The 26,029-nt window shown below is 33.0% G+C and overlaps 5 protein-coding genes across 6 annotated transcripts; 3 read left to right on the top strand and 2 right to left on the bottom strand.

Annotated features, from left to right (window-relative positions):
* Nucleotides 1–7: 7 nt before the first annotated feature.
* LOC123192186 (ferredoxin, root R-B2-like) lies at nt 8–2,704 on the bottom strand. Its single transcript, XM_044604650.1, has 2 exons — nt 2,551–2,704; nt 8–661 (listed from the first exon to the last, which is right to left on the bottom strand). Exon 2 carries the CDS (start codon nt 651–653, stop codon nt 171–173), a length of 483 nt encoding a protein of 160 aa, XP_044460585.1. The 5' UTR covers nt 654–661; nt 2,551–2,704; the 3' UTR covers nt 8–170.
* Nucleotides 2,705–6,674: 3,970 nt separating this feature from the next.
* On the top strand, nt 6,675–9,135 carry LOC123192565 (iron-sulfur assembly protein IscA-like 1, mitochondrial). Its single transcript, XM_044605153.1, has 3 exons — nt 6,675–7,018; nt 8,225–8,342; nt 8,820–9,135. Exons 1-3 carry the CDS (start codon nt 6,826–6,828, stop codon nt 8,923–8,925), a joined length of 417 nt encoding a protein of 138 aa, XP_044461088.1. The 5' UTR covers nt 6,675–6,825; the 3' UTR covers nt 8,926–9,135.
* Nucleotides 9,136–10,260: 1,125 nt separating this feature from the next.
* On the top strand, nt 10,261–12,944 carry LOC123192609 (iron-sulfur assembly protein IscA-like 1, mitochondrial). Its single transcript, XM_044605220.1, has 3 exons — nt 10,261–10,600; nt 12,020–12,137; nt 12,712–12,944. The coding sequence occupies exons 1-3, from the start codon at nt 10,408–10,410 to the stop codon at nt 12,797–12,799; spliced, it is 399 nt and encodes a 132-aa protein (XP_044461155.1). The 5' UTR covers nt 10,261–10,407; the 3' UTR covers nt 12,800–12,944.
* Nucleotides 12,945–15,130: 2,186 nt separating this feature from the next.
* On the bottom strand, nt 15,131–17,263 carry LOC123192274 (uncharacterized protein YnbD-like). Its single transcript, XM_044604755.1, has 2 exons — nt 16,389–17,263; nt 15,131–15,615 (listed from the first exon to the last, which is right to left on the bottom strand). The coding sequence occupies exons 1-2, from the start codon at nt 16,930–16,932 to the stop codon at nt 15,431–15,433; spliced, it is 729 nt and encodes a 242-aa protein (XP_044460690.1). The 5' UTR covers nt 16,933–17,263; the 3' UTR covers nt 15,131–15,430.
* Nucleotides 17,264–19,644: 2,381 nt separating this feature from the next.
* On the top strand, nt 19,645–24,084 carry LOC123192352 (L-aminoadipate-semialdehyde dehydrogenase-phosphopantetheinyl transferase-like). Of its 2 annotated transcripts, XM_044604874.1 has the most exons (5): nt 19,645–19,808; nt 20,267–20,399; nt 20,981–21,225; nt 23,083–23,254; nt 23,567–24,084. In XM_044604874.1, exons 1-5 carry the CDS (start codon nt 19,693–19,695, stop codon nt 23,753–23,755), a joined length of 855 nt encoding a protein of 284 aa, XP_044460809.1. In that variant the 5' UTR covers nt 19,645–19,692; the 3' UTR covers nt 23,756–24,084. The 2 variants fall into 2 exon arrangements, with proteins under 2 accessions (XP_044460809.1, XP_044460810.1); XM_044604875.1 differs by lacking the exon at nt 20,267–20,399 and having other exon boundaries at nt 19,655–19,808.
* Nucleotides 24,085–26,029: the final 1,945 nt, after the last annotated feature.

Here is a 26,029-nt window from a genome sequence, read left to right as displayed (position 1 = left end):
ATATGAATTTTAAAGCAGCAACACAATCATCACATTTATAAATTCAAAGACTATCCCAAATATCATGTGGCCAACATTGCCACCTTGGTTAAAAGTATTGTTGAGTGTTACAGACTGAATGCAGCCTTCGTTTTCACTCACTAAGCAAGAAGTAAAGCTCAAAACATTAATTAGAAAAGCTCACCTTCCTTGTGTGTCTGAATCACACAGTCCGATTTGGGATATGAGATGCAGGTTAGCAGATAACCCTTCCCCATCTGCTTGTCATCGAGGAATGATCCATCCGATTGGTCCACAGAGCCTTCAATCACCTGCCCGGCACAAGTAGAGCAGGCACCTGCCCTGCACGAGTATGGAAGATCCACTCCAGCAGCTTCGGCAGAGTCGAGGATGTAAGCATCATCAGGAGCATCAAATTCGCATTCCTCGCCACCTGGTAAAATCAGTTTCACTTTGTAAGCAGCTGCTGACACTTTGAAGGAGGAAAACTTCAAGCCAAACGCTTTTGAAACACTTTTTACAGAACCAAGAGAGGCAGGGCTCTTAACAAATGCGCTTGATCTGCTTGGGATTGCACAATTGAATAAGGGAGAAGTTCTGCTTGGTGCTGCAGTTTTGACTAAACAGGATGTTGGAAGTCTTACAGCTGACATTTTTACACCTGAACCAATAGCCAATATGAAATATACAGAGTAAATAGTAGATAGATGGAGTCAAGCACACATTTCTGGGCTTTCATTTAAGTAAGAAAACAAATCAGCTACAGAAATTCTTCGAAGGTAGAACACTGTCCAAACAAACCCGGCATATGAATGGTAAATTTTACCATGGAAGGGTTAAAACATGCTTGATAATGGAGGAAACCAGAAAGTAACATCATTAAACAAAAGAAAGCAGCTTATCTTGTGAAAGTCTCAACACTTTGCGGCTTTATAGGATTCTAAACTAACATGAGAGAGAGAGAGATGCAATGCCAACAATGTGACAACAGTTCAAGTAGAAAGGTGAAAATTATACAACTGCAACTGACATTTAAGTATCTGAAGATGTTAGTGGAGTTGACTTCATGTGCAATCTTCACAGACAATTCCTAAATTGGAAAAAGGCAGCTAATTTACTTCTGCCAACATCTTTTTACTTGAAATTTGATTAAAAGCATAAATAATCAGGAAAATTCTCATATGCAAGGAGACATACAAAATTTCTGTTGATTAATAGGAAAATATGAAAGCACTAAAATTATCATAACGTCTTCTATTCTTCCCGAGTAGAGGGAGCATTAGTCAGCATTCATCACTGTAACTACCAATGAACTGAAATGCCTTTCATTGTAAGAGATAACCAGAATACTGAACTATAGCTCCACTCATGGATGTCGGCAGCTGCAGCATACATTACAGGCGTTTTGAGACATCGGTGAATCTATTAAATGACTTCGAAAACTAGTACAAAGAAACCACTACACATCAAGAATCAAAAGATCTTTGAATTCAGAAAGACACCTCCATAATGATGCTAACATGCATCAACTACAACATCTGTGCTTATAACTAAGGATGTAAATGCTAGGGAACAATTCATCAACAGGTGCTAGCATCTTTAAACTGAGAAGAGCTTCTACAGTTCAAAGGAAAGGATAAAACTGATTTGCTTCATTTAAAAATCAGATAATATTCAGATGCAACTTACACACACAGTTATATACACCTGCACTTAAAAGTGAAACTTGAAGAAAGCATATCTATGATCTTCAATTTTCGAATTCATCTTCAGAGCAATATTTTGCTTAATCAATAATAAGTCAACAATTCACAAAGTTCTAAAACCATATCTCGCACTCGCACACTTATTACAGAATTAAAATATAATCCTGCCATTAACACTAATGTTCTAGTTATAATAGGTATCACATACACCAAATCTCGTCATGCTCATGAATCAAATGTTTTCCAAAACCATTTCAAGAATTGCACACTTGGATAAATGTACTACAAACATGTACACAAAGGACCAAAGAAACATGTACACAAAAGACCAAAAGAGATAAAAAATTGATCATATTGGCAAACTGAAAATCTGTAGCAGCATTTACCTGGTTTGAAACTCAGGACTCTAGAGTCCTAAAACCTTATTAGTCAACAAATTCATGCATACTATATTCTAATAACTAGGATAGAAAATGAATTAAAACACTGAATTTAACATATCATTAGTTTTTTGTATCCCAAAACCACCTAAAGAAAGAAAAATCAATCAACTTTATATAACATAACCTGCGTTCAAAATTATCAAAGATCCCATTTTTACACTTCAATATAAATGATGTAATCACAAACAAGCCATAAGTTACAGCAACAATCACAACTCAATATAAGAAAAAAAAATCCCGCGAAGGGTTATGCTGTTTTGGTATAAATGAGTCGAGCAGATTAACAAATAACCAATTTATCAACACATAAAGATCAAAACAAACAAAACAAGGGGCTTGCAAAAGAACCACATAAGTAAAAAAAATAAAAATTAAGGGGAAAGAAGAAAGAGAGATGTTACAGAGAAAGAAATGAGTCTGCTATGTGATCTCCCCCAAACTACAGCGAGCGAGTGCCTGTGGGATCTTTGGGCAGTTGGTATTGGAATTTAAATGACATTTAGGTGCTCGTGTTACATGACAAAAGCTTCAGTCACCTACCAACCATATTTTTGTTTAGGCCAAAAGACTTAGTCCCACCCAAAAGTATGGTGAATCCTAAACATATTCTAAAACTAACTTTCAAAAACTCAAACAACCACCCATCACCAAATTTCCGTTAAAATTTTCTATTAGAATTAAAAGTAAAATCGTTATTTTACTAGTAATATTAAAAAATTATAATTTTATTCTATTTTTCCCCTGAGTTTTGAAAACTAACAATTTTAACTTATTTTCAAAACTTTTCTAGTTTTAAAAAGTAGCGTCCCCCTCTCCAACTCTCTCTCTTCAACGACCATCTGGCAATGATGACACCTAAGAGGAGACAATGACACACATCTGTTCATCTTTATCAATGAAGAAGAAACATCGATGAATAGACTTCTTTGTTGACTAAGACGAAGAGACGTTTGTTGCTTTCACCATCATCGAATGGTCGCCGAAGAGAGAGGGAAGAAACCTAGGGATTTGGGCGTGAAAAAGTTTTGAAAATTGAATGAAATTGTTAGTTTTCAAAATCTGAGGAAAAAAATGATAAATTATAATTTTTTTAATATTATAAGTAAAACAAAAAATTCTAATAAAAGTTAAGTGATAAGTGAGTATTTGAGTTTTTGAAAATTGACGGGTATGTGTTTGAGATTTCACTATACCTTAGATGATAATAAGTCTTTTGGCCTTTTGTTAATGTAAGGCCAAAGGACTATTTCCTAGCCAAGTTTTAGCACAATCGTAAATACACACCTATAACAGTTAAAAAATTCAAACAATCACTCATAGATTAACTTCTATTAGAATTTTCTATTAGAAATAAAGATAAAATCGTTATTTTATCGATAATATTAAAATAATATAAAATCTATTAAATTTTCCACTTAAGGTTTTAAAAACTAATAATTTCACCTCTACCTAAAGTTTTTTAGCTTTCAAAAATCACATTTCCCCCTTCCCCCAAATCTAGGATTTTTTTCTTCACCCCTCCGATCACCACCTTTGGCACTGACGACCTCCCTTTTTCAATGTAAACCATTGTCGCCTCCATTTCTTCACCTTTTTGGTCGAATCCACTCGTCGACAATAACGATTTTTGTCAAATCCAGATGGATCATCTGTCATCATCAATGGTTGGATTCGATCGGAGAGGTGAAGAGGATGAAAATGAGAGGTCATCGGTGTCAGAGATGGTGGGTGGAGGGGTGAAGAAAAAAGCCCTAGATTTGGAGGGGGGAAATGTGACTTTCAAAGTTAGAAAACTTTAGAAATTGATGAAATTGTTAACTTTTAAAACATAAGAGAGAAAATTAATTAATTTGATATTTTTTAATATTATTGATAAATTACGTTTTTATCCTTGTTTCTAACAGAAGTTAGCCCATAAATGAGTATTTGAATTTTTCAACTGTTAAAGATGTGCTTTTAAAATTGGGGGTGGAAAATAGTCCTTTAGCCTTTTTGTAATAATAATCTGTTGTTGACCTTGCTTGAATCTTCAGGCTTTTCTATTGTCTAGACTTGATTGAGTTGAAGATTTTGATTTTACTTTACTAAGTAGACCAAAGAGAAATTATATTAAATATAACTGTTGGTAAGAAATAAAATGAGATATTAATTAAAATCGACAAAATTTTTTCCGTGTAAACATTTTTAGGCAAACGTACAGTAGTTTTACTTTTATAAGCAAATTTTTTTTGTAATTCCAAAAATACCCTCTAGCTTATTACATCATTTTTAACCATTTCGTGTGTGAAATGTCAAGGGTCGTACAGGGTGCGTGAGTGCGTGGATATGTGCGGGTGCGACAGAGTACATGGGTGCGTACAAAGTGCGTGGGTGCGTGCGAAGTGCGTACAGAGTGTATGGGTGCGTGCGGAGTGCGCGGGATGCGTGCAGAGTAAAATTATAAGCATCACTATTTAATATAATATATAATATGCCTATAATATTTAATTATATGTCTATAATATTTAATATAATATAAAAAAATAAAAATAATAATTTTTAAATATATATTATATTATTATATATTTTTTAAATATTATATTATATTATTTAATAATACATATATATATTATTAAATAATATGATATAATATTTAAAAATTATTATTATTATTTTTTATATATTATATTAAATATTATAGGCATATTATATATTATATTAAATAATGATGCGTATAATTTTACTCCGCACGCACCCCGCGCACTCCGCACGCACCCCGCGCACTCCGCACGCACTTAAGCATTCCTTCCCGTGCCTACACACCCTGTATGACACCTACAGGGCCGGGAGAGTATTTTTGAAATTACAAATAAATTTACTTATAAAGGTAAAATGACTGTATGTTTGCCTAAAAAGGTTTAAGCGGATAAAATTTTGTCTATTTTAATTACAAATTGATATATTTTACTTCTTATGTCATCAAATAATTTTTTTTTAACGATTAACTACTATATTATTGCTAATTGAGTTGTATAAGTTTGTTAAAGCATTTGAAATTAAAATAAAAGCTATATATATAAATGACGTAGACAGTTATTTACCTAAAAAAACTAGTGTATATAATTTTATATGTAAATAATAATATATCAATATTTGATTGGTTGTTACTTTATCTTTAATGTAAAACTATTTAATCATATTGTGACATACTATTGTTTATACATATAACATTACTCTTGAAATAATCATTTAAAAAGTACATAAGTTTAGTCGTTGTAGTCTCCAGTTAGATCCATGAGTTTTGGTTGGAAAACTAGGATAATCTAAACCTATATTTTTTTATCGAAATTCATAGCTTTAACTAGAAATATAAGATCAACGAAGAAAGTTGGCCAAAAAAGGAGATGGTCTAGTTTTTCCAACAAAGGATTATCCATTTGACAAAATGTAAGGTTTCAACCAAATTTATCTATATTTGGCCAACTTTAATTTAACATATTTGCATGAATAATGGACAAACAAGGTGTTTTAGTTGATTTGGCCAAGGTTTAAATTCATTATTTTAATGTTTAAGGTTCATTTCTTCTAACTTATTTCTTTTATTGCGTTGTGTCGGGATGTTCAAGGTTATATTGTTGATTGATCGAATTAAACTTTTGACAGAGTTACAATGTGAATGCTCAAAGTGTCATGTCAAAAAGTTATCTCTATACAATTTTGAATTTATACGAGAGAAAGCAAAAATTACATGTGTAACTAGATACAAAAATTGTAAATGAATCTTGGTTATTGTATGCTCTAGAAATGGTAGGAGGAAAATTGCATTCCAGTTGTAGCTAATAATTTCATAATCATGGAAAGTGATATTACGAGAATAGAAAAATGGACTTGTCGACAAACAATGTATCCAATCATTGATTACATAACTTGTCGATGTCTATTGACTAGTTATCTCTTGTATGTTAAATTCGTAAGTTTGATAGCCAAAAAAATATTTCCCACCTAAGTTTTAGCTAATTTTAAAAATACATTTATGACAGTTAAAAAATTTAAACACCTACCTATAAACTAATGATTGTTAAATTTTTTTATTAAATGTAAGGGTGAAATCGTTATTTTACTAATAATATTAAAAATTATAAAATTCATTATATTTTCTCTTCTAGGTTTTAAAAACTAACAATTTTACCTATACTTAAAATTTTCTAACTTTGAAAAATAACATTTTGTCCTAAACCTCAAGTTTATTTTCTTCCTCTCTCTCTGACCATCAATAATGACACTTTCAACCCACGAAACTACGACCATCAGATCTTCATCTTTTTGATGTTATTTCTTATCAATGAAGACTTACTGATTCATTTGAATTGACCGAGAAACATCTTTATTGATGAGAAATCATGTTGTATAGATGAAGATCTAGTGGTCATAGTTTCATAGGTTGAAAGTGTCGTTATCGGTGGCAGCAGATGGGGAGTTTTGTCCACTAAATGTACCCACATAAATTCTTTATAAAACAAACACGTTAGCATGACAAGAATTTCACAAACCTTGGGGGTTAATGAAATCAGGAAGATCATTGGGGCTTAATGAAAATCCCATTCATTCGAATCGAAGTCTCAAGCCGTCTTCCACATCTTTCTGGAATCCCCTTGCAGCTAAATATGAAAAAAAAGATGGCTTTTTGATGAAGGAAAATGTCAGCTTCTTCATCTTCCAAAGTTTTAGCAAGTAAGGTAGCGCCGGCCGTTAAACGCCAAGCTCTATCCGTAACGAACGCTGCAGCAACCAGAATCCGTCAACTCCTACAGCAGCGCCAACGGCCGTACCTTCGTCTTGGCGTCAGGGCTCGCGGCTGCAATGGCTTATCTTACACTCTCAATTATGCCGGTAAGAATTCGGGATGGATTTTTATTTTTTGAAGTTTAAGAATGTTAGGATTGGATAATTGTATCAAACTGGCGTGTTATTATGTGAATCAAAATGATTATAGTTTTTTTTACAGTAGTCAAGATTGTTGAGATTGATTACAAAAATGCAATGAAATGTGGCAGCTGAGCTTGTTATCTTGGAGAAATGATAAAACTTTATAACGTTATTGAGTTACTTTTGTTTGCAAGTTGCAAAACACCTAACAAATGAACCTAAAAAGTGGAGATTAATGTGTGAATACATATATGGAGAATTGAAGTGGAATGTTGTTAAAAAAGTTGAAACCGGGACATGAATGAATGATATTGTGTTTATGTTGAATTCGATGTGTTCAACATGTATTCTGTGTCTTTTGTTTTAGTTGGGGATTCTGTGTGGAAACTGTAAAAGAAAATTATGATTCTTCAGAGCATTGAGGATTGGTGGAGGCTTAATTTTATGTATGTTTATGGTGAGATGAAAATATGTTGATGCATGTGATTTTCTGTGAGTAACTAAAATTTAATTTGACATTTTCTTTTTGGGATCAAGGGTTGGGTGAGGACGAGTGGGAGTATCTTTGTGACATAATCATTCCACAAATTTTTCTGATGTGTTTAATGTGTGAGAAACATGGGGGGAGAAAATTACAGCTGGTTATTGGTTAGAAGTTAGAAGCAAGCTTGCTAGTCATATTAGAAATGATTGATCTTCTTTTTCTTCTTGTTGCACCAAAATAGGTGTCAGGGGTTAGATGTTTTTCCCTTCTTGTTACACCTTATTGCTGAAACATGATTAATGCTGAAAATTATGACATGAAATCTAAGTTATCCCTTATGACTAAGTTATATATTTTAATAGCTTTTTGTGGGCACCTATTCCAAATAAATAATGATTTTGGAAATCTTTTTTCTTGTTCTCCCCTTCCCTCTGTCACACAATGCATGGATTGTCTTCAAGAGTTGTAGTTTGCAGGCTTTTGATTGTGTTACTGTTGAATAGCAGTCACCATAAGAACTTATTTAAGAATACAACTGTAATCAATGTAGTGTTTAAAACAATTAGGCGATGATTGTATCATCTTTGTGTCTGGTTAGTACCTGTTCTTTTGTCTACTTCAAAATTTGGTTTTATTGTGGCTTACTTTACATTTAATAAGATTCTGTTCCTGTGTAAAAAATTCAGATGAGAAGGCCAAGTTTGATGAGTTGATTGAGGACAAGGGTGTTAAGATACTGATTGATCCAAAGGCCCTGATGCATGTTATCGGAACAAAGATGGATTTTGTAGACAACAAGCTCAGGTACAAACAGTATCTGTCACATATTCATTTCCAACTGTATATGTGCTCGTGCATTTTTTTATGAAGTAGGACATTACTGTGGAATTGTATATTTGCTATATGAGCCTTGATTGAATAACTGCCCTCTTTGGATGTTTGAATGTTGATTTATCATAGTCCACTGGGCATTTATCATTTAGTTTAGTTAGCCTTGTTTGTTGATAAAATGAGCTTAAAGTAAAAAATTATATGTTAATTATATTTTGCTTTATGTTCCATTTAGACTCTTTCTTGGTTTAATGTTTAAAAATGTTGTCTCATTCTTTCGTAAACTTAAGTTTTTTTTTTTTTTTTGTTTCCAATAAACTGCACTGATAATCAAAACAAGTTCTTTGAAGTCATAGTGCTTGGCAACTTTTCATTAGTTCTTAAATATTCGTAGGTTGATAACTCAAGTGTTTGGTTTTCCAATTTTCCCCCACTTTGTTCTTATTGCAGATCTGAGTTTGTTTTCATCAACCCCAACTCAGAAGGGCAATGTGGTTGTGGAGAATCCTTTATGACAGCAAGTAGTTCAGAGGCTGCTAGGCGAGGTCGGAGTTGAGGATTCTAACAAATGGACTGTTAATAGATTTTATCTCTAGCTAGTCTTACGCATTTTATGCTTATCCAAAATGTCTCGCGGTCAAAATGTACACTTCACTAGTGAGTTTACGTTCCCATAACACCTCAAAACTGCCAAGATGTAAACAAAAGTGATGACACTACCATGTTTAAAAATTTGTGGAGTTATTTCGGTAGCATTTTGATTTCACTTTGGTATGGGTATTAGATGAGCTAAGCATCCTTTTGTTCGCTATTGAGAATTGACCCAATGGTGAATGGTGATTGGTGAATGGCGAATGGGAATTGATCTGCATGGCTATGTTGAAATTGCTTTTATGGCTAAATTACAGTGTTGAAAACTCAATAGCAAAGTAGAAGATGATTTTGAATAAAATTTACACAACTTCTTCATTCAGGGTTTAGCATGCTCGCTACCGGAAATTGTAAGTTGAAGAAGACATTACTGTTTGTGGTCAGTAGAATGTAGATGTTACACAAATAGTTAGTGTTTTGTTACATAATTTTCTCATTTATTTTTTGGAGAATATTTTCATTAGAAATGGATTAGATTTGAGTTGAATTCGAATAAAAATTAGTTTGAGCTCATCTTGAATCTAGAATGATCAATTTAAGATTGAGCTTAATTCATTCGAATCATTAGAAAAGGGAAAAAAAAAACTATCAAAGAAGATTAAGAAGAATAGTTGGTGAGTCAATTTTCCAATGCAATAACAAAGTTTGAGTTGAATCTTTCATGTGTCTTATCCTTGTTACAAGTGAACATTAGATGAAATACTAAAATTTAATAAATAATTCTGTTAAATATTCAACATTTCCCAGTGATTCCAAAACAATTAACAATTTTTAATTATTTTTAAAATTTAGAAGTAATTGATTATTTCTAAATTTTTATTTTCTAAAAATTATTTAATTATTATATTAATTATTTTTAAATTCAAAATTACTTTTAAATTTTAAAAACAATTTTAAAGTATAAAGTAATAGAATATATTTTAATAATATATAACCAATAAAACAACGAACTTATAAGATGTGTTCAATACTTCATTATTGGTTATATATTATTAAAATATATTTTTTAATTTATATTTTATTATCCATCATTAATTGTGATTTTATATTTTTATATAATAACTAAAAATTCATATCTTATTTAAATTAGCGTTAAAATTTAGACCTTATTTGTAAAAATAAAATAAGAAAAAGGAAATCCTAAAAATATTTCCGTATTTATATAAGTTTTTTTTTTTTTTTGTAATTATTCAAATAGTTGACTCCTAATTTTAATTTCTTTTATTATTAAAAAGTTGCATGTATGGTTACCAGACCAGCAATGTAGCCTTCACCGCCAACTTGGTTATTGGTATTACCGGAACATATTTACGACAATAGAAATCAGGAATTATACTTGAGAAAGAAAAGGTAGCCAAATCCAAATTTGTTTTTTGAGAAATCAATAATGGCAGCTTCTTCATCTTCTAAAATTTTAGCCGAGAAGGTGGCGACCGCCGTGCGCCGTCAAGCCCTAACCGTCACGGATGCCGCAGCCACCAGAATCCGTCAACTCTTACAGAAGCGACAGCGCCCTTTCCTCCGACTTGGCGTCAAGGCTCGTGGCTGCAATGGCTTATCCTACACGCTTAATTATGCAGGTTTGTCAGTTTACCCTAGTAATTGTAATATTTTTGTTATTTTATATGTTGAAGTCTTATGAATGTTTGAATTCGAATTCGGTTATAAGTTTGTTGGTCCTTATTATTCTCTGCAAGCACAGTAAGTTCTGGAAGAGTCTTAAGTTTGAACTTTGCAAGCACATTGCAAAGGCCAAGGGATCTATGGATGCCAAAAACGAAGAAAGTGATATATTTGGACATTCAGGATTGTTATATTGAGAATAAGGAACTACAATAAGCTGTACTAGTAAAATGGTTTTTGTTAATTTGATGCGGATGTCAAGGCAGATTGTAGGCTTTGGTGAATTGATTTTAGGAAGCATATCTGTTTACAATAAATGACAAAGCTATGTACCATTTTTTGAGTTTTTGACGTTGTTGCCTGCCTTGTTTACAAAGATTAATGTTTATTATCCACTACATTACCCAGAAGCTTAAAGTGGTGTTTATATATATATATATCAGAAACAAGATTTAGGATTTTGAAGATTTTTAAAAAGACCTAGGCATGAGTCCAGGTGGATGTATTTGTAAACCTGATATATTTGGCATTTATTTATTCATAAGGTATCCTTAAGAAAGTTAATAAAAGAATGAAAAGGATTCGACAAACTATTTAATGGGTGGATGCTTTTTTTTTTTTTTTTTTTATATTTTAGTGTTGTTAGCTTTGTTGATGGATATGCAATTTTCTAAATGTTTGTTTAATTTGTTATTTGCCCCTTATTATTATCTTTTTCTGGTGTGGGGGGTGTTGGATGGGGTTAGAGCACCATCTTGATATGTGCTAGTTTGATCAATGGTTCCAGCATATTTAACATGAAAAAAATTTGTTAGGAATTAAAATAGATCTATGGCAAGACTTTACAAATGCATTTGCCTTACTCATACAGTGGTTGGTTTCCAGATGAAGAATAATATGGTTCTTCATCAGATGCTTCTTCATGTTACTAAAACATAGTTAATATTAAGAATTTGAGTGTGTAAGGTATAAAGCTAAACCTCTAATCTCCAGTTTTAGTTAAAATTGTATGAATTGATATTTCATAGACTATATTGGAATGCCATAATAAGCCACACATGGGAAATTTATTCTTTGATTCTCCCATCCAATCCCCTTTTCCTTTTCATCCTAGTTTTCCAGTGTGCACGGGTTGTCTTGCAAGGGTTGTAGCTTGCAGGCTTCTAATCGTGTTACTGCTGGATGACAGGATTAGATCTCATTTTATAATAACATGTATAAAGAAATTTTAGTGTTTGAAAAATATTAGGCAGTTATAATATAATTGATTGACTTCAGATTCGGCGACTGTTTATTATACTGGTCCACTTAAGAAGGTTGCATTTCTCTGTATTTCTTTACATTTGATAATTTTCTTTCCCCATCCTAATATTCAGATGAAAAAGCAAAGTTTGATGAGTTGGTTGAAGACAAAGGTGTTAAGGTACTGATCGATCCAAAGGCCTTGATGCATGTTATAGGCACCAAGATGGATTTTGTAGATGACAAACTCAGGTACAGACAATATCTGACACATTTGTCTCAGTTCATATAGATTTTCAATTATGTATGAAATTGAATAAGTTTTCTGTGAAGTTCGACATAATTGTGGTATGCATAACGTGACATTTATTTACATATATATATATATATATATTACTTAGATTTTCTAGGTGGTGTTGTATTCTCACATTAAGGGAATCCCTCAGACCTGGTGTCATTTATTGAGCCTGACTGATTTTGTTCACCTCTTTAGTTTTGTAGATTATGATTTTTGTATATACCCAGTTGGTGGGTTATATGAGCTTAACTTTACAGATAAATATTCTGACATCATGCCCCAATTATCCTCAACTAGTTTGATTATTGAAAATGTTTGATTTTTCCATTGACTTCTTTAAGCTATCCTCAATGATTGCTAATATAACAAATAAGTTCTCTGCAGTCATAGCGCATAGCAACTTTGTTTTAGCACTTGGTTTTCTGGGACAATATAATCAAGTTTTTGGTTTCCAAATTCTTCTCTACTTGATATCTCAATTCATATTTATTTTATTTTTTTTATTCTTCAATTTATTTGCTTTTGCAGATCTGAGTTCATTTTTATCAATCCCAACTCAAAAGGACAGTGTGGCTGCGGTGAGTCCTTTATGACAACAGGTAGTGCTGCTAAATGAGGCTGTAGTTAAGGGTTATAACAAACCCAATGATACCAGATTCTTTTTTTTTTTTTTTCCAAATTGTAACCATATGTACTTGATGCTTGTAAAAACAACATTGATTATCATTTATGAATAACAAAGGAAATTTCTGGTACACCAATGACAGTGATGTTAAAGCAAAGTACTGTGCAATTTCTTCTTTTTACTTTAACAAATACCAGAATTTCACATTGTTTTAGACACACATAATATATACAATCTTGATGAAAATATTTTGGATATTGATTTATCCAAATTGAATATATTTGTCATTTTGATGCTTCGGAGTGTAAGTTGCAGATTAACTTGGCTACAATTATTTACCTGTATCATGTTTTGGAACAGAGGAGCATTGTGGATTATCTCTTAACTAACCGTTTGTAGTATAGAAGTGTTGAGATTATGTCTTAAATCTTTGTTTCATATTTGTTTATTAAATTTGTAAAGGGTTCTTCTTTTTAAAAATATATTTGTCTCACATAGTTTGTTTACTATTATTTGTAAGGGAACTTTGTCTTATAATTAGGTTGCATTGTTTTAGATTAGACTATAAAAAAAAAATTGTGAGAAACACCAATAGAATAAAGAGTGGTAAAGGGTGTAATTGGGTTTTTTGGGTTTGAGTCCTAGTAAGGAGTTTTGTGAATTTTCTCATTCTAAAAACCACATAGTTGTAAAGATTTATTAATTAGTTAATTAAATTTGGAGTAGACCACTTTTGATTGGGTCGAACCTAATATTTGTATATATATGTGTATGTTATTAGTTTAGGCTTACTTTTTATAATTTGTGGATTTGGGTGTTGTGTGGTTTAAATCCTAACAAGTGGGTTCAGACCAAGGTTTGTGACTTGGGAAGAGGAAAGCTTGATTTGAAGGAGTTCTGAGTTCAAAATGTTAAGAGGTAGGTCTAGTATTTAAAATTTTAAGATTTGTTTTTATTTGATGGAAAAGTAATTTTATGTTATAACAAACCACATAGGAATGATGGATAATAAAGTATAATGCGTTGATTGAAATTACATAAAAGGGTTTGCGAGATAAACTTGAGGGCATTTATGCATTGAAGTCATTGATTAATAGACTATGTTTGAAGATGGATCTATATGTTTTTAAGATGGAAGAAGATATGGGTTTCTACGATCACTTGAATGAATTAAATAGATCAATTTACTAATTGTTAGTTATTTCTGTTGATAAGTTAGAAAACTTTGTTGTTGCAGTCATCTTTGCCTTAGTTCTATAAATCTTTAGTTCAAAATTTGTTAGTAGGGAAGTCACTTCAAAATTAGACGATGTAATTGTCGTATTACATGAAAATGAAAGGTTGATGAGAATAGAGAACTTATCATTTGATGATAGTGCACTAGCCATAGAGGGTTTTGTTTGAGGGATGATTCAAAAGAGGAACAGTGAATTTAAAAGAGGATCTAAGATTCTAAGTCGAGAGGTAGAGATTACAAAAGTAAAGAGTGCTTTTATTGTAGTAAAGCATTTTGCAATCAATTGAGAAAGGATGTGATTGCTTTCAAGAAGGTGAATGATGAGTTAAATGATGATACAATTGATGTGGTTGATGATGACTTTCTTTTGGCAACTTGTTCAGATGAGACTTAGACCTTGAAAGATAAAAAATGTTGGGTTTAAGTTACTGTTGCTTCTGCCCTTGGGATGAAGTGATTGGTATAAAGTGTACAAGAATAGTTGTGTGATTTTATAAGGAAAAATGATCAATAATTACTTGTACATGTTTGATGGAGGCTCTATTGTTGGGAAGATTGAAGATGTAAACTTTCTAGTTCCCACAATGAAAGTGAAGAAATTGAGTATGCAAATGCTATTACAATAGTTGAAGATTCGAGTTAAGGGAGGATTTGTTAAGATTATACTTTAAATCTTTGTCCCACATTATTTGTTTGTTCAATTTGTAAAGGGTTTTTCCCTTATAAATATGTTTGTCCCACAGGTATTTTACTAAGATTTGTTAGGGCACTTTCTCCTCTAAATGAGTTGCATTGATCTAGGTTACGCTATTAAAAAAAGTAGTTAGAGGCGTCAATAGAATAACTAACTAGATTTTTAAAAAAGTGTAATTAGATTTTTCGGATTTGAATGTTATTGTTTTGTGACTTTTCTCTTTTAAAAGTCACATAATTGAAAAGATTTTCTTTTTGGTTGAATCGAACCAAATGTTTGGTTACTCTATCCCCCATTAGATTTGAAATTTGGATGACAAATAACATTGAAGACCCTATTTATCAACACAAGCAGACAGCTAAGGATTGATTGAACCAGAAGTAGACCATGGTTAAAAAATAACTTTAAAAGATAACTGTATATTAACATTATACAAGGAACTTTAATGGAGAAAAGAAGATAAATGTGCTCGAATGTTACAATATCTTAAAAGAATACTATTTTGTTGTCACATGACAAAATTGGTATTCTTTGACATGGAATCAAATTAAATAAACAAGAAACTAGCAGTTAGAAGCCATTGGATAATAAGCAATTCCAGTAATCAGAACTTGAAGAAGAATGAAAATACCCTTCTTTTCTGGAATTTCAGATTGTGTGTCCAGTAGCCATAGATAGAACAGCATGATTTTCATTCATTCCTATTAGGAGTCGACAGTCTGTGTTTAGACCATTCTTCCAGCACCTTGTGGTGAAGAGCATTCATCCGAATATAAGGTCGCCTTTTCTGGATGAATGTCTCAGCCTTTTTCCAATCTTCTACAATACCCAAAGCCACCAATAGAGCACACATCACAGCAACACTCCTTCCATGACCTAGAGAGTAAATTACATAGTTGTTATTATGCAAATTATTTGTTTGCAATCAAATGAGATCATCAAAACCAAAACTTGCAATTAGCCAAATACACAAACTGTCAACAAAGCGCCTTTATATTCAACCAGTCTGTAATTTAAGTATCATTTTGCAGAGAAGACTAAATTAGGCAGTTTGGGGAGAAAAAAATTGTGAGTGAGGATAAAACTGAATGAGTGAAAAACAATAACACTAACAATCGACAATAGAATGTGAAAACAAATTAACTCTAATTCTTCAACCAAAACTCCAGTTGGCCATCTTGATTCAAACTTTATGATGAAAAAACATAAATGGTTACATGTTTAATTCTTCAAAAGCTTGAAGCCTTGCACAGAAACAAAAACTGCTTGTATGCAGAGTGTTTGATGTGCCCTTGTGGTGTCTCCAATCTCGTCGAAACTCTCATGAAAGAGTTTCAATACACAAAATTGAAACCTACAAATCCCCAGTAAAACTGATCCTAAGAAAAAATCATACAGAGAAGCATATATATAGGAAACATCATTCCATAAGATGCTTTTGAATAATCAAAACCTAGCATCTTTCATGGGCAATTAACTAGACTGAAACCTAAAGAATATGCCAACAAAGTGCTTAAAAGGAACTGATTAGCACAAAGACTATACAAGCACTAACTTAAAAAATCCAAAGCAGCACTGATAGAAACAAACGCCACATAAAAAAAGAGTAATTCACCACCAGAAATTATCACAGAAAATCAATATTATACCATATGCACAGTGGACAAAAACCGGCCTATTCTGAGCTCTCTTTCGACAAGCCCACTTCACAGCGGACTCAATCTCTCCTGGTTGAGGCGCCCTGGTATCCCAAGTGGGCACACACAAATATGGGCACCCTGCGAGCTCCTTCACTCTTGGAAACTCACAAGTGCAATCGATAACAGCAGGGTTACCAGGAGGCAATGCACGAAGTGAATAAGGCCACCCACCAACATATAACCCTTCACAAATCTCATTGTAAGGCTCTTCACCACTCTTCATTCTTCTCAAAATTGAAAAGATTCTGGCAAAATATAGGTAGGGACTAAACATGATTGTTGACCAAATAGGGAAACTCCCATCTAAGTTCTTCCCCAAAAGCATGGGAAGATTAACTAATGGATGAGACGCAAATGCAATGAGTAATGAAACCAGTGATGCATACAAAAAAAGTAATGACAAAAAACTAAAACCTAAAGTTTTCAAGAGTGTAAAGATGAAAAAATAAACTCCTGCTTTTAATCCTAACCAGACTGAAATGCCTACACCCATATTGGATTTAACTTAAAACGGTATTGAGTCGGAGCAAAAACAAGAAATTTAGGGCTCAAGGTCAAAAGGGTTGATGAATTTCGGTAGATTTTAATGGAATTTTATCGAATAAAGAAAGTATAACCATGGAAGTTAAAGAAACGGACAGTTGTGGACATGGTCTGATATGGGTTTGATAGCAAAATATTTGTTCTGTGAAACGAATAAGCCGGAAGAGAAGCAAAAGTGGACGAATAACGGGGTGGTGTTGTTCAACGTTTCTTTTTCTTTCACGCGCAGTGGACGATCAGGTTCGTGTTGGTGAAGGACTATAACTCGGAAGAATATTCGGACCTTTTGGATAGTTTCAAGGTTTAAAAAGTATGGATCGCCGTTGACATATCTAAAGTATGTTGACACATAACACATTGCTAAACGCACAATTCCCTGTTTCACTTCATGATGTCCATATTGAGACGGTAATTTGCTCGCCAAATTAGGTTTTTGGTGTATCTCTTTCTGTGTAGAGAGAGAATTTTTCGATAAAAATAAAATAAAAATGACTAAAATTTCTCTAAGCCAAATCTTTTCTTGATTTGTTGTTTCCCTACATATTTCTTAAATCCTTATATATTGAATTACTTTTAAAATTTTTAAATTATTACAAAAGTATTATAACATTTAACAAATATTCTATTATTTTTCAAGTAAGGATGAAAAGAAACAAGTGTGAAAAATTTTTCTCTGAGGATAGAGAGAGAAATTTTTCCTACGGAAGGGATGCAAATTTCTAATTATCCTCGTATCAAGGACGAGCATGGACAAAAATAAAGATTAAGGTATTTGAAATCTACTTGGCCATTGTCATCTCTATGACTCCATCCATGACGGGAATTTGTAAAAACCATGGGTGTGAGAATGAAAACAAACAAAAAGTTTGGGTCAGAAAAATGACAAAGTCCAAGTACAATTATAACAGTACTTTTTTTTTTAACAAATTACATTGTACCCCATTACAATTTCTTGAACTTCAAACACCAAGACTTGTAATACAATTTGATTATCAGAATCAGCTTCATTCCGCCCTGTTGCTCTCACCGTTGAACAGCTGATTCCGCTCAGAATCACAACTATAAACACCGTCAGACGGTGATCGTTGCAGTTGGTGATGCCTCACTTTATCATCCAAAACTCTTTGGATGGCATGCACAAGTTTTATCACCTTCCCCATCTCACCAGCGCCTCCACCTTCTATATGATTATAGCTCACTGTAGCTTCCCTCCTGTCACCACCAGAACACGCATCGTCTTGCCGGAGATGGCACCTGTGAAGCTTCACATACTTGTTTGTGAGCAGCCTCATTGTTTCATAATTTATGTTAATGTAGTGGAAGTTTACTAAAACTTTATAGGGAAGTTTGGTGAGAATAGAAACACCGGTTAGGACAACAAACTTAGAAAATTATTGTAAATTTTGTTTTGGTTTTGCTTTCAGTAATCAGTAGGCTCACATTGCCGTGGATGCAAAGTTGATTTAAGCTTATCCAAAGACATTAGTTTTGGAGAATTACCCAAAAAAAAAAAAACACTAATTCCCACCAAAAATTATTCTTTGCCCATTTCTCATCCATTAAGTTTAGAAACTTAAACATCAACTTATTTATTAATTTTTGCTATTACAATAATGGATAAAATTATTATTTAGTAAAAATATTAAAAATTTATCATATTTCTTTTTTTCTCCCCTCCCCACTTAAGGTCTGAAAAGTGACAAATTCCCCTTTTAAGTTTAAAATTTTTTTCCAAGGACTTCTCCGGCAACCAGAGCTAGCCTTCCTTTCCCCACCCATTTTTGTTGACTGTTGAATAAGAAGGAAGGGTGACCACTTTTCGATTTGCTTGACGCTTGAAGGGCAATGAATCTCGATCACGACACTCGAATCTCGATCACATGATTTGTCTCCCTAACATCGTCCATGTGTCTCTCATTGTCATTCCAACATCATTCGAATGTCCTCATCATCACCCGAGCATCATTCTGTCATCATCATGGCCAATTTGAGCATTGTGGTCGAGATCAACAAATCATAAGACGTCTTTCTTCGAGCATTGGATGAAGATAAAAGTGGTCACTCTTTCTTCTTTTTTGGCTACTGATAGAAGATGGGTGGGGAAGGCCAACTCCGATTACCACAGAAGCATCTGTAAAAAATTTCAAACCCTAAGAGAGAATTTGTCATTTTTCAAATTTTAACTGAGGAAGGAAAAATGTTAATTTTTTAACTTAGGAGGGAAATATTATAAGTTTTTAATTTTTGAAAATATTTTGTTAAACAATAATTTTACTATTCATAATAATTATAAAAATTAATAGATAAATAAATATTTTGATTCTTTAAAATTAATAGATGAAAATAATTTTCGTGTGGGAATAAGTCCTTTGGCCAAGTTTTTATTATTTCGTATAATGTTATATTTCAGTGATGTTTAATATCTTTTAGAGACTGTAGCTTGTTTGATTGACCACCTTTCAAGCTCTGACTATCAAATTTTGACAGCAGTTAATGATGAATTTGGAACCAATAGAATCCTACTTTATTTCGAGTTTTGATTTAATCTTGAAATCATCATCAGAAAACCACAGCATTCTTGGGTTGGGCTTGGGCCGTATGACAATATGAGCACCCGACCCATGCCCACTTTCTGCCGGCCACGCCACTGTCGCCGGCTTAATATGGTTGATGCTTATTGGGATAAGCAAATTTATTAGCTTTGGGTTCGATGGAGAAAGGAGTTGTAAGATGGGCAGTGGACTTATCAAAGTGGAACCCAACTCCCCATCACTTCTCTTCTGCTCTTTCTCTTCTTCCCCATCACCAACACTCCTCCGTCAGCAGGTCACTTTCTTTTCTCTTTCTTTCATGGCTGACTATTATAATAATAGTAATAGTAGTGGAATCAACTAGGTTCTGTTAAATTTCCTGGAAAATGCTGTGAAAACTTGCATTTGACACAGCAGGCTGCATTTAAATTATGTATGATCAAGAATTGTTGTTGTTTTTTTTGTTTTTTTCCCAAATGTTGAAGAATTAAGCTATTGGCTAATGGGGACACGAAGATAAATTAAAAACTCTTAACTTGATGATTCAAAATTTTAATATATGTTCTTTTTTCTAGTTAATTTAGCAATTACATGTGAGTTTTGTATAGATTAGGGAAGAGGAAATTTAATTGTGTGTGTTTTCTTTTTCCTGTTTGGAACTTTTTTTTAGTTGAGTTAACTTTTGTGACCGATTGAGGTTGGTACTTTTGATAATAAGGGGTTCAATATTCTTCTTTTTTTTTTTTTTTAAAGATTTTTGAAAATGGAAGATAAGAAACGAGCACTTGTAAGTAGGCTGCTTCAATATGCTCTGGTTCATGAAGTGTTGGGCATTCCGGTTGATGAAATTATCATAAACCGCACTATTGAAGGCAAGCCCTATTTGGTATGACTGAATGTTTAAGATCCCATTCTTGTTTCTGTATTCCGTTTTCATAGTGCACGGTTAGATTTTATATGCAATTTTACTAAAACAAACTCAAGGCATTGAAGTAATAACTTAGCAAGTGAATATGTACATGATATGAAAAAATCTCCATTAGTGCATATTAGTTTTTGTGTTTTGTGAAACTTTAAAGATACTCCACTTTTAAGGTAGAATAATCTAAGGTTTACTGAGAGAGGCCCAAATGAGTTTTTTGCTGGTTGGATGTTGAATTTTTTAAGCAGGTCACTTTGGCTGAAGTGTAATGCACTTTACTGTTATGCAATAGAATTTCTTGATAATGAATTCTTTAGATCTAGACAACTAAGCAATAATGAAAGTTCCCAGAATTAAACGGACTAATGTGATTCTTTCATCTTTATGATTCAAGACAGCACTCATGTATATGTCCCCATGAGAACTTGATAGATGTTTGTCTTTTGGTACACATTTCTAGTTCTCCATCTTGGCTTGCATATACTTCTCATATGTGAGTCTTGTTTGATTTTATTACACAATGCATGTTTTTCCCTGTTTCCCAGGAATGTGATAAAGTTGGTGCGGAATTTCCCAATTTTAATTTTAATGTTTCCCATCACGGTGACTACGTGGCCATAGCATCTGAACCTCTTTGCTTGGTGGGCTTGGACATTGTTTCCTTTATCATTCCTGGCAGAGAGACAGTTCCACAATTTGTTCAAAACTTTTCCTCATATTTTTCAATTTTGGAATGGAATAAAATAATTAATGCAGGCACCGACGACGAAATCCTGGCCGAGTTTTACAGGTATAGTGTTGCGTTGTCTGAGTTCTCCAATTCCAAGAACTTTGACTGACAAAAGATGCCTTTCAGTTCAATTTTTCAGTACATTATCATTTTGTAAGAACATAAGCCAATATAACACTTCATCACATCTAGCACTAATTTAAGAAATTCAGTTGGTCCAACTCCAATTATTTTATATTCATGATTCATCAGGTAAAAGTTGAATATTCTGGGCCTTCTAAATTCCAATGCTTGAAAGTCGCAATCTGTCACTTAATTGCTTGTTTGCATCTATTCTATTACTGTATTGAGGGATTTCCAAGATCAACAACTTACTTCCTTCTTTGCCAATTTGACTTCATTTTAGTTATGCTCAGGAGGATTTTGTTACACATATAATATATAATTGGATCAGTATCTTACAAAATATTTTAAATGTATAGATACAGAGGAAGGGAAAGGAAACCAAGTGAATGTTGTGTAGGAAGAATAGCATAGTTTTTAGGATTGAGCTGTCATAGTTAAATTATACTTCTACTTTATTTTATTAGGATTAGGATTATTAAATCATTGTTTTATATCTTGGTTAGGATTTAGTCTTTTAGGCTTGTAAATAATGCGTATTTCATTATTTTTTTCATACTTAATTAAGTGATTATGGAATAAGAATATTGGTTTTTCTCTCGGATTGTTTCTAGTCTTCTTGAATTTCTGGCTACCTCTTCTGCTAATTCTAATTTTTTCTATAGTTGTTTTTCTTCCATTTCTTTATTTAATTCTTATTCTAATTTTCTGTATTCTTTAATTAATTCTCCCTTGGTCCTCTATGAATTGGTATTAGGAAAATTTCTGATTTCTCTAAAATCGTCCTCACCAAGTAACCTAAGCAAAAACAAACCTATATTTTCCATAACACACACAATCATAAATTTCCGATCCATTCACTTTAAAATTTTAGGAAACCCTAGCTGGTCGGAGATAGTTTTTCTCAACCTTTAGAATAACAAATATCACATATTAAAATATGTTTAACTATATTGTTACAATAGTGTTCATAATTTTGTTCACCCCGAAAGTTCTGTTTGTTTCATTTTAGTACTTCTATGTTCAAGGATTTTCAATTTACTCATACCAAGTGTGTACTTAAACTGGCTTCTAATGTTGAAAAAATTGTTAGTGTTAAGCATGAAATTCATGATGGTGTCAGTCCTTTCTTAAAGGGTGCCAATGCCATCCCAGAAAGCATAACTTCAGTTTTCTTTCCTCTCGTACAATGTTGACACCCAAATTTCATGTAACAAACTAAAACAATTTTCAAAATCAAAAGCTATGGAGCAAGTACAAGCTTTGATGACTAAACTGAAAATCTTCAAAACGTAGAAAGATCTAAAGGGGTTTTTTTTTGGAGAGGGGAGGGGTGGGGTGTGGGGGGGGAGAGGAAGAGTGAACAAAACTAAGAATTATGACATGAGTTGTGGTGTTATTATGAACAGTGTTTCAATTTGAGATTGGCTGTTCTGACATTTCTAGGGATATTGGTATTCTGAACAATTTGTGTAATTTAGGATTTACAGAAGAGGATTTTGGATGGACAAATTACAGTTTCTTTGTAAATGTCAGGGAAGATCTAGGTTTGTGTATGTTGAAGGGTTTTTTTTGGTGCAAAGAAATCAGAACTTGTTCTGATACCTATTGATACAGAAGTTAGATTGGGATTACAAAATCTTTTTCCTTGGAAGTGGATGTTGGTCTCTTATTAGTTTTCTTTTCTTTTTTTTTTTAATATTATTTTGAACTATTGATAAGCATGAACTAATGACATGGACTAATTTTCTCTTCAAGAATGTTTAAGTGATGATTGGATTACTTGTCCTGCAGTTATTGGTGTCTAAAAGAAGCATATGTTAAAGCCATAGGGCGTGGAGTGGCAGACAGATTGGACAAAGTGGAGTTTCATCATACTGGCTGGACAAACATCTGTGTTAAAATTGATGGAGAGACAATGACACAGTGGAGGTTTTGGCTTTTCGAGTTGGGGAAAAGACATTGGGTGAGTACTTTACTAAGTTTTCTTTCTTATTTTCTATGAATGAATTCCAGGCTCCTCTATAATTTTGATTCAGCTATACTGTAGCATGGCCTTTTATTAAGCAATTTATAGTTGTACACCGGTAACTGATATTCCAGTTTTCTTCTACTTAAAACTTACTACTAAACTAAATTCTGTTACACTTGATCAAAATTTCTCATTGATTATTGTTATTCACTGTCTTGAATTTTGACATTATGATTGTAACAATGATAGTAACTCATTATAGAAGTATATCATCTCCTTCGGTAACAGTTTTATATCGAATTGCAGGTATCTATAGCCAAAGGTCATCCAAGATCAGCCACTGATAATTACAAGAGAACATTAGCTAAGGTAGATTTTAATGAAGAGGACTATAATAAAGGTCTCTGTCTTCCAAATACACCTTTTGTCATACAAACAGTAGAACAACTTGTGTCACTCTTGCGGAAAGCCAAAGGGATACTAGATGCAACATAGAATATACAACACATTGAATCAGAATGGATTACATTAGGGACAAACATCAACATTGGTATTCTTAAATGTTGACATCTGTCCAAATATCTGGTGGAGGGTTTAGGATTTACGCCTACTGCAGCATGGCTGGTTTAGGATTAGGACCGGCTTTCCATCGTCTAACTAAGAAGGGTGACGAAGTGTATTAAAAACTGAACTCTCGCAGCCACAGAAGCTGGAGAACTTCATATATTTTCCCAATAACAAAAAACTTGATACAATACTTTGTAAATGTTGCTGGAAAACAGCTTTAACATCAGACAAATAGCAGAATGCCGTTTTCAGTTTTATACAGGTATTTGGCATCCATGGTAGTGTTAGGTGTCACAAAACCTTTTTTCTTTTCTTGTGGGTAGTAACAGAAAATTAAAAATGACCTTCTTGGCTTGAGTTCTAAGTAACATATAAACTTAATTTTCTTGCTAGAAGTTGCAGGTATTCTTCACCAGCCGGGGCAATTTCAGTCACCAGATTTATCAAAAGAATGAAAGAAACTGACAAATGCCAACTGACTCTTAATTGATAAAAGCTTTAATGAAAATCAGCATGTGTAAAGTTCAGCCATGAAAGAAGAAAGAATTCCCCAATGTATGCTAAACCAGCTCCAATCTAATACAAAGAGGCTTCTACATCAAAAAACTTTCTCAGAACAGAAAACATCCAATAATTTCCTCCCAAAACTAATCCAGAAAACAGCAATAAAATAGCAGATTTTCACACAACTTCAGCTGTCTCAACTACAAGATGTATTCAAGTATTCTGTGCGAAAACAAGCTTCAAGTAGCCGAAATAAACATTTATGTCTTAGCTTCCTAATTCAATTATTTTTCAGTACATAACACACTGTTCCTGGTTTATACACTATCAACTTACTGAAAAACTGTTGGAGAATAATGCACACCAACAGGATTACGTTAAACACTCTTGGTTTATCATCTTAAGGTTCCACTTTGAATCCAGAGGTTATGAAAACTAAGCCTTTCCTTCATAGAAATTGGAAATTTCAAGTTGTTTCAACTTAAATCATCTAATTACATACAAGATTCACATTATACAGACCAAAAATAGGTGCAACCAAGCAAAACACAGAGTTCCAACACCCAGGGAAAAGGACTAGCAGAAAACAAAATAATCAACTCAAACCACGCAAACTGCAGAAAAATAGATTTGCTATTATTCCAGGCAAGGAGCATAAGGAAATACTCCTTGTAAGACTTGTCAACCTCTAGAATGCTGACAATAAAACTGAAAACCTACACCTCTTTGCAATGCTTAACCAGCTGCAAATATATCAATCTATCCAAGAAATATTGAGCAACAGACAATAAATAAAGAAATGAAACAGTCCTTACACTAAATAAGACTATGACTTGTCTATGTTGAAATTGATCACATTTTAGGAGTACTCAAGTAAATAAAGAATAATGCACATAGGGACCTAATTACAAACAAAAAAATATATCTATATCGACTCCTGAAGGTATGTGGCACCTAATTACACTGTGGGAAACATAAGGGGCATTACACCTTGAATGACAATCCTATTACAACAAAATGACACAGAAACGCCAGAATGCATGATGCAGGACAATGGACAACAATATTATTCAATCTAAGACATGAAAAAAATAAAATAAAGTACAAAATAGAGGTACGATACTGCAGATATTACTGCACTGAGCAACAAAGGTGCCAGGAGTCTTGTAGACTCATAATCAGACAAGATTCACAGCAGTACGGAAAGTACACCAGTACCAAGCCCAAACTTCCCAAGAATAAAATACAAATCACCCACCTGTAAAGAATTCAGTGAAGACAACTGTCAGAAATATGGCTAATGTCAGATCTATCCTACTTAAAAATGCGATTATTCATGAATTTCTTCAAGTAGAAACACCCTCCTCTGGTACTCAGCTATACTGACAACAAAACAAATTTAAACACTCAATTACTAATTTAAATCTTACTATCTTTTCTAAGTTGCAAGGAGGACATAAAAGAATGAGGCATTCTACACCACAAACATGTATTACAAAATATAGGTAATACCATACCTTTAAGAGAATTCTTTCCAAGCCACAGGCTTCCATTTGAAAGGGAAATGAAAAGTGAACAGGCACAGGCTCCAAGACCACAAAGCAATAAGATGAATCCCAAATAATTTATCTTCCAGTAGAACAAAACAAATATGATATTCCCATTTCAGCATAGTTCAATCATTATGTTAGATACAGC

Source organism: Mangifera indica, chromosome 12, assembly GCF_011075055.1.
Source record: "Mangifera indica cultivar Alphonso chromosome 12, CATAS_Mindica_2.1, whole genome shotgun sequence".
Lineage (NCBI taxonomy): Eukaryota > Viridiplantae > Streptophyta > Magnoliopsida > Sapindales > Anacardiaceae > Mangifera > Mangifera indica.
Note: the sequence above shows the minus strand (reverse complement) of the source record. Positions and strands in the feature narration are given on the sequence as shown.

Excerpts from the sequence above, each read along its gene's own strand:
- LOC123192186 (XM_044604650.1), bottom strand. The coding sequence starts at position 653 with ATGTCAGCTGTAAGACTTCCAACATCCTGTTTAGTCAAAACTGCAGCA.
- LOC123192609 (XM_044605220.1), top strand. The coding sequence starts at position 10,408 with ATGGCAGCTTCTTCATCTTCTAAAATTTTAGCCGAGAAGGTGGCGACC. Across the intron at positions 10,601-12,019 it reads CTACACGCTTAATTATGCAG|ATGAAAAAGCAAAGTTTGAT; the intron begins GTTTGTCAGTTT and ends CCTAATATTCAG. Across the intron at positions 12,138-12,711 it reads TTTGTAGATGACAAACTCAG|ATCTGAGTTCATTTTTATCA; the intron begins GTACAGACAATA and ends TTGCTTTTGCAG.
- LOC123192565 (XM_044605153.1), top strand. The coding sequence starts at position 6,826 with ATGTCAGCTTCTTCATCTTCCAAAGTTTTAGCAAGTAAGGTAGCGCCG. Across the intron at positions 7,019-8,224 it reads TTACACTCTCAATTATGCCG|ATGAGAAGGCCAAGTTTGAT; the intron begins GTAAGAATTCGG and ends TAAAAAATTCAG. Across the intron at positions 8,343-8,819 it reads TTTGTAGACAACAAGCTCAG|ATCTGAGTTTGTTTTCATCA; the intron begins GTACAAACAGTA and ends TTCTTATTGCAG.
- LOC123192352 (XM_044604874.1), top strand. The coding sequence starts at position 19,693 with ATGGAGAAAGGAGTTGTAAGATGGGCAGTGGACTTATCAAAGTGGAAC. Across the intron at positions 20,400-20,980 it reads TTGAAGGCAAGCCCTATTTG|GAATGTGATAAAGTTGGTGC; the intron begins GTATGACTGAAT and ends CCTGTTTCCCAG. Across the intron at positions 21,226-23,082 it reads ATCCTGGCCGAGTTTTACAG|TTATTGGTGTCTAAAAGAAG; the intron begins GTATAGTGTTGC and ends CTTGTCCTGCAG.
- LOC123192274 (XM_044604755.1), bottom strand. The coding sequence starts at position 16,932 with ATGGGTGTAGGCATTTCAGTCTGGTTAGGATTAAAAGCAGGAGTTTAT. Across the intron at positions 15,616-16,388 it reads TTTTGTCCACTGTGCATATG|GTCATGGAAGGAGTGTTGCT; the intron begins GTATAATATTGA and ends TTTACTCTCTAG.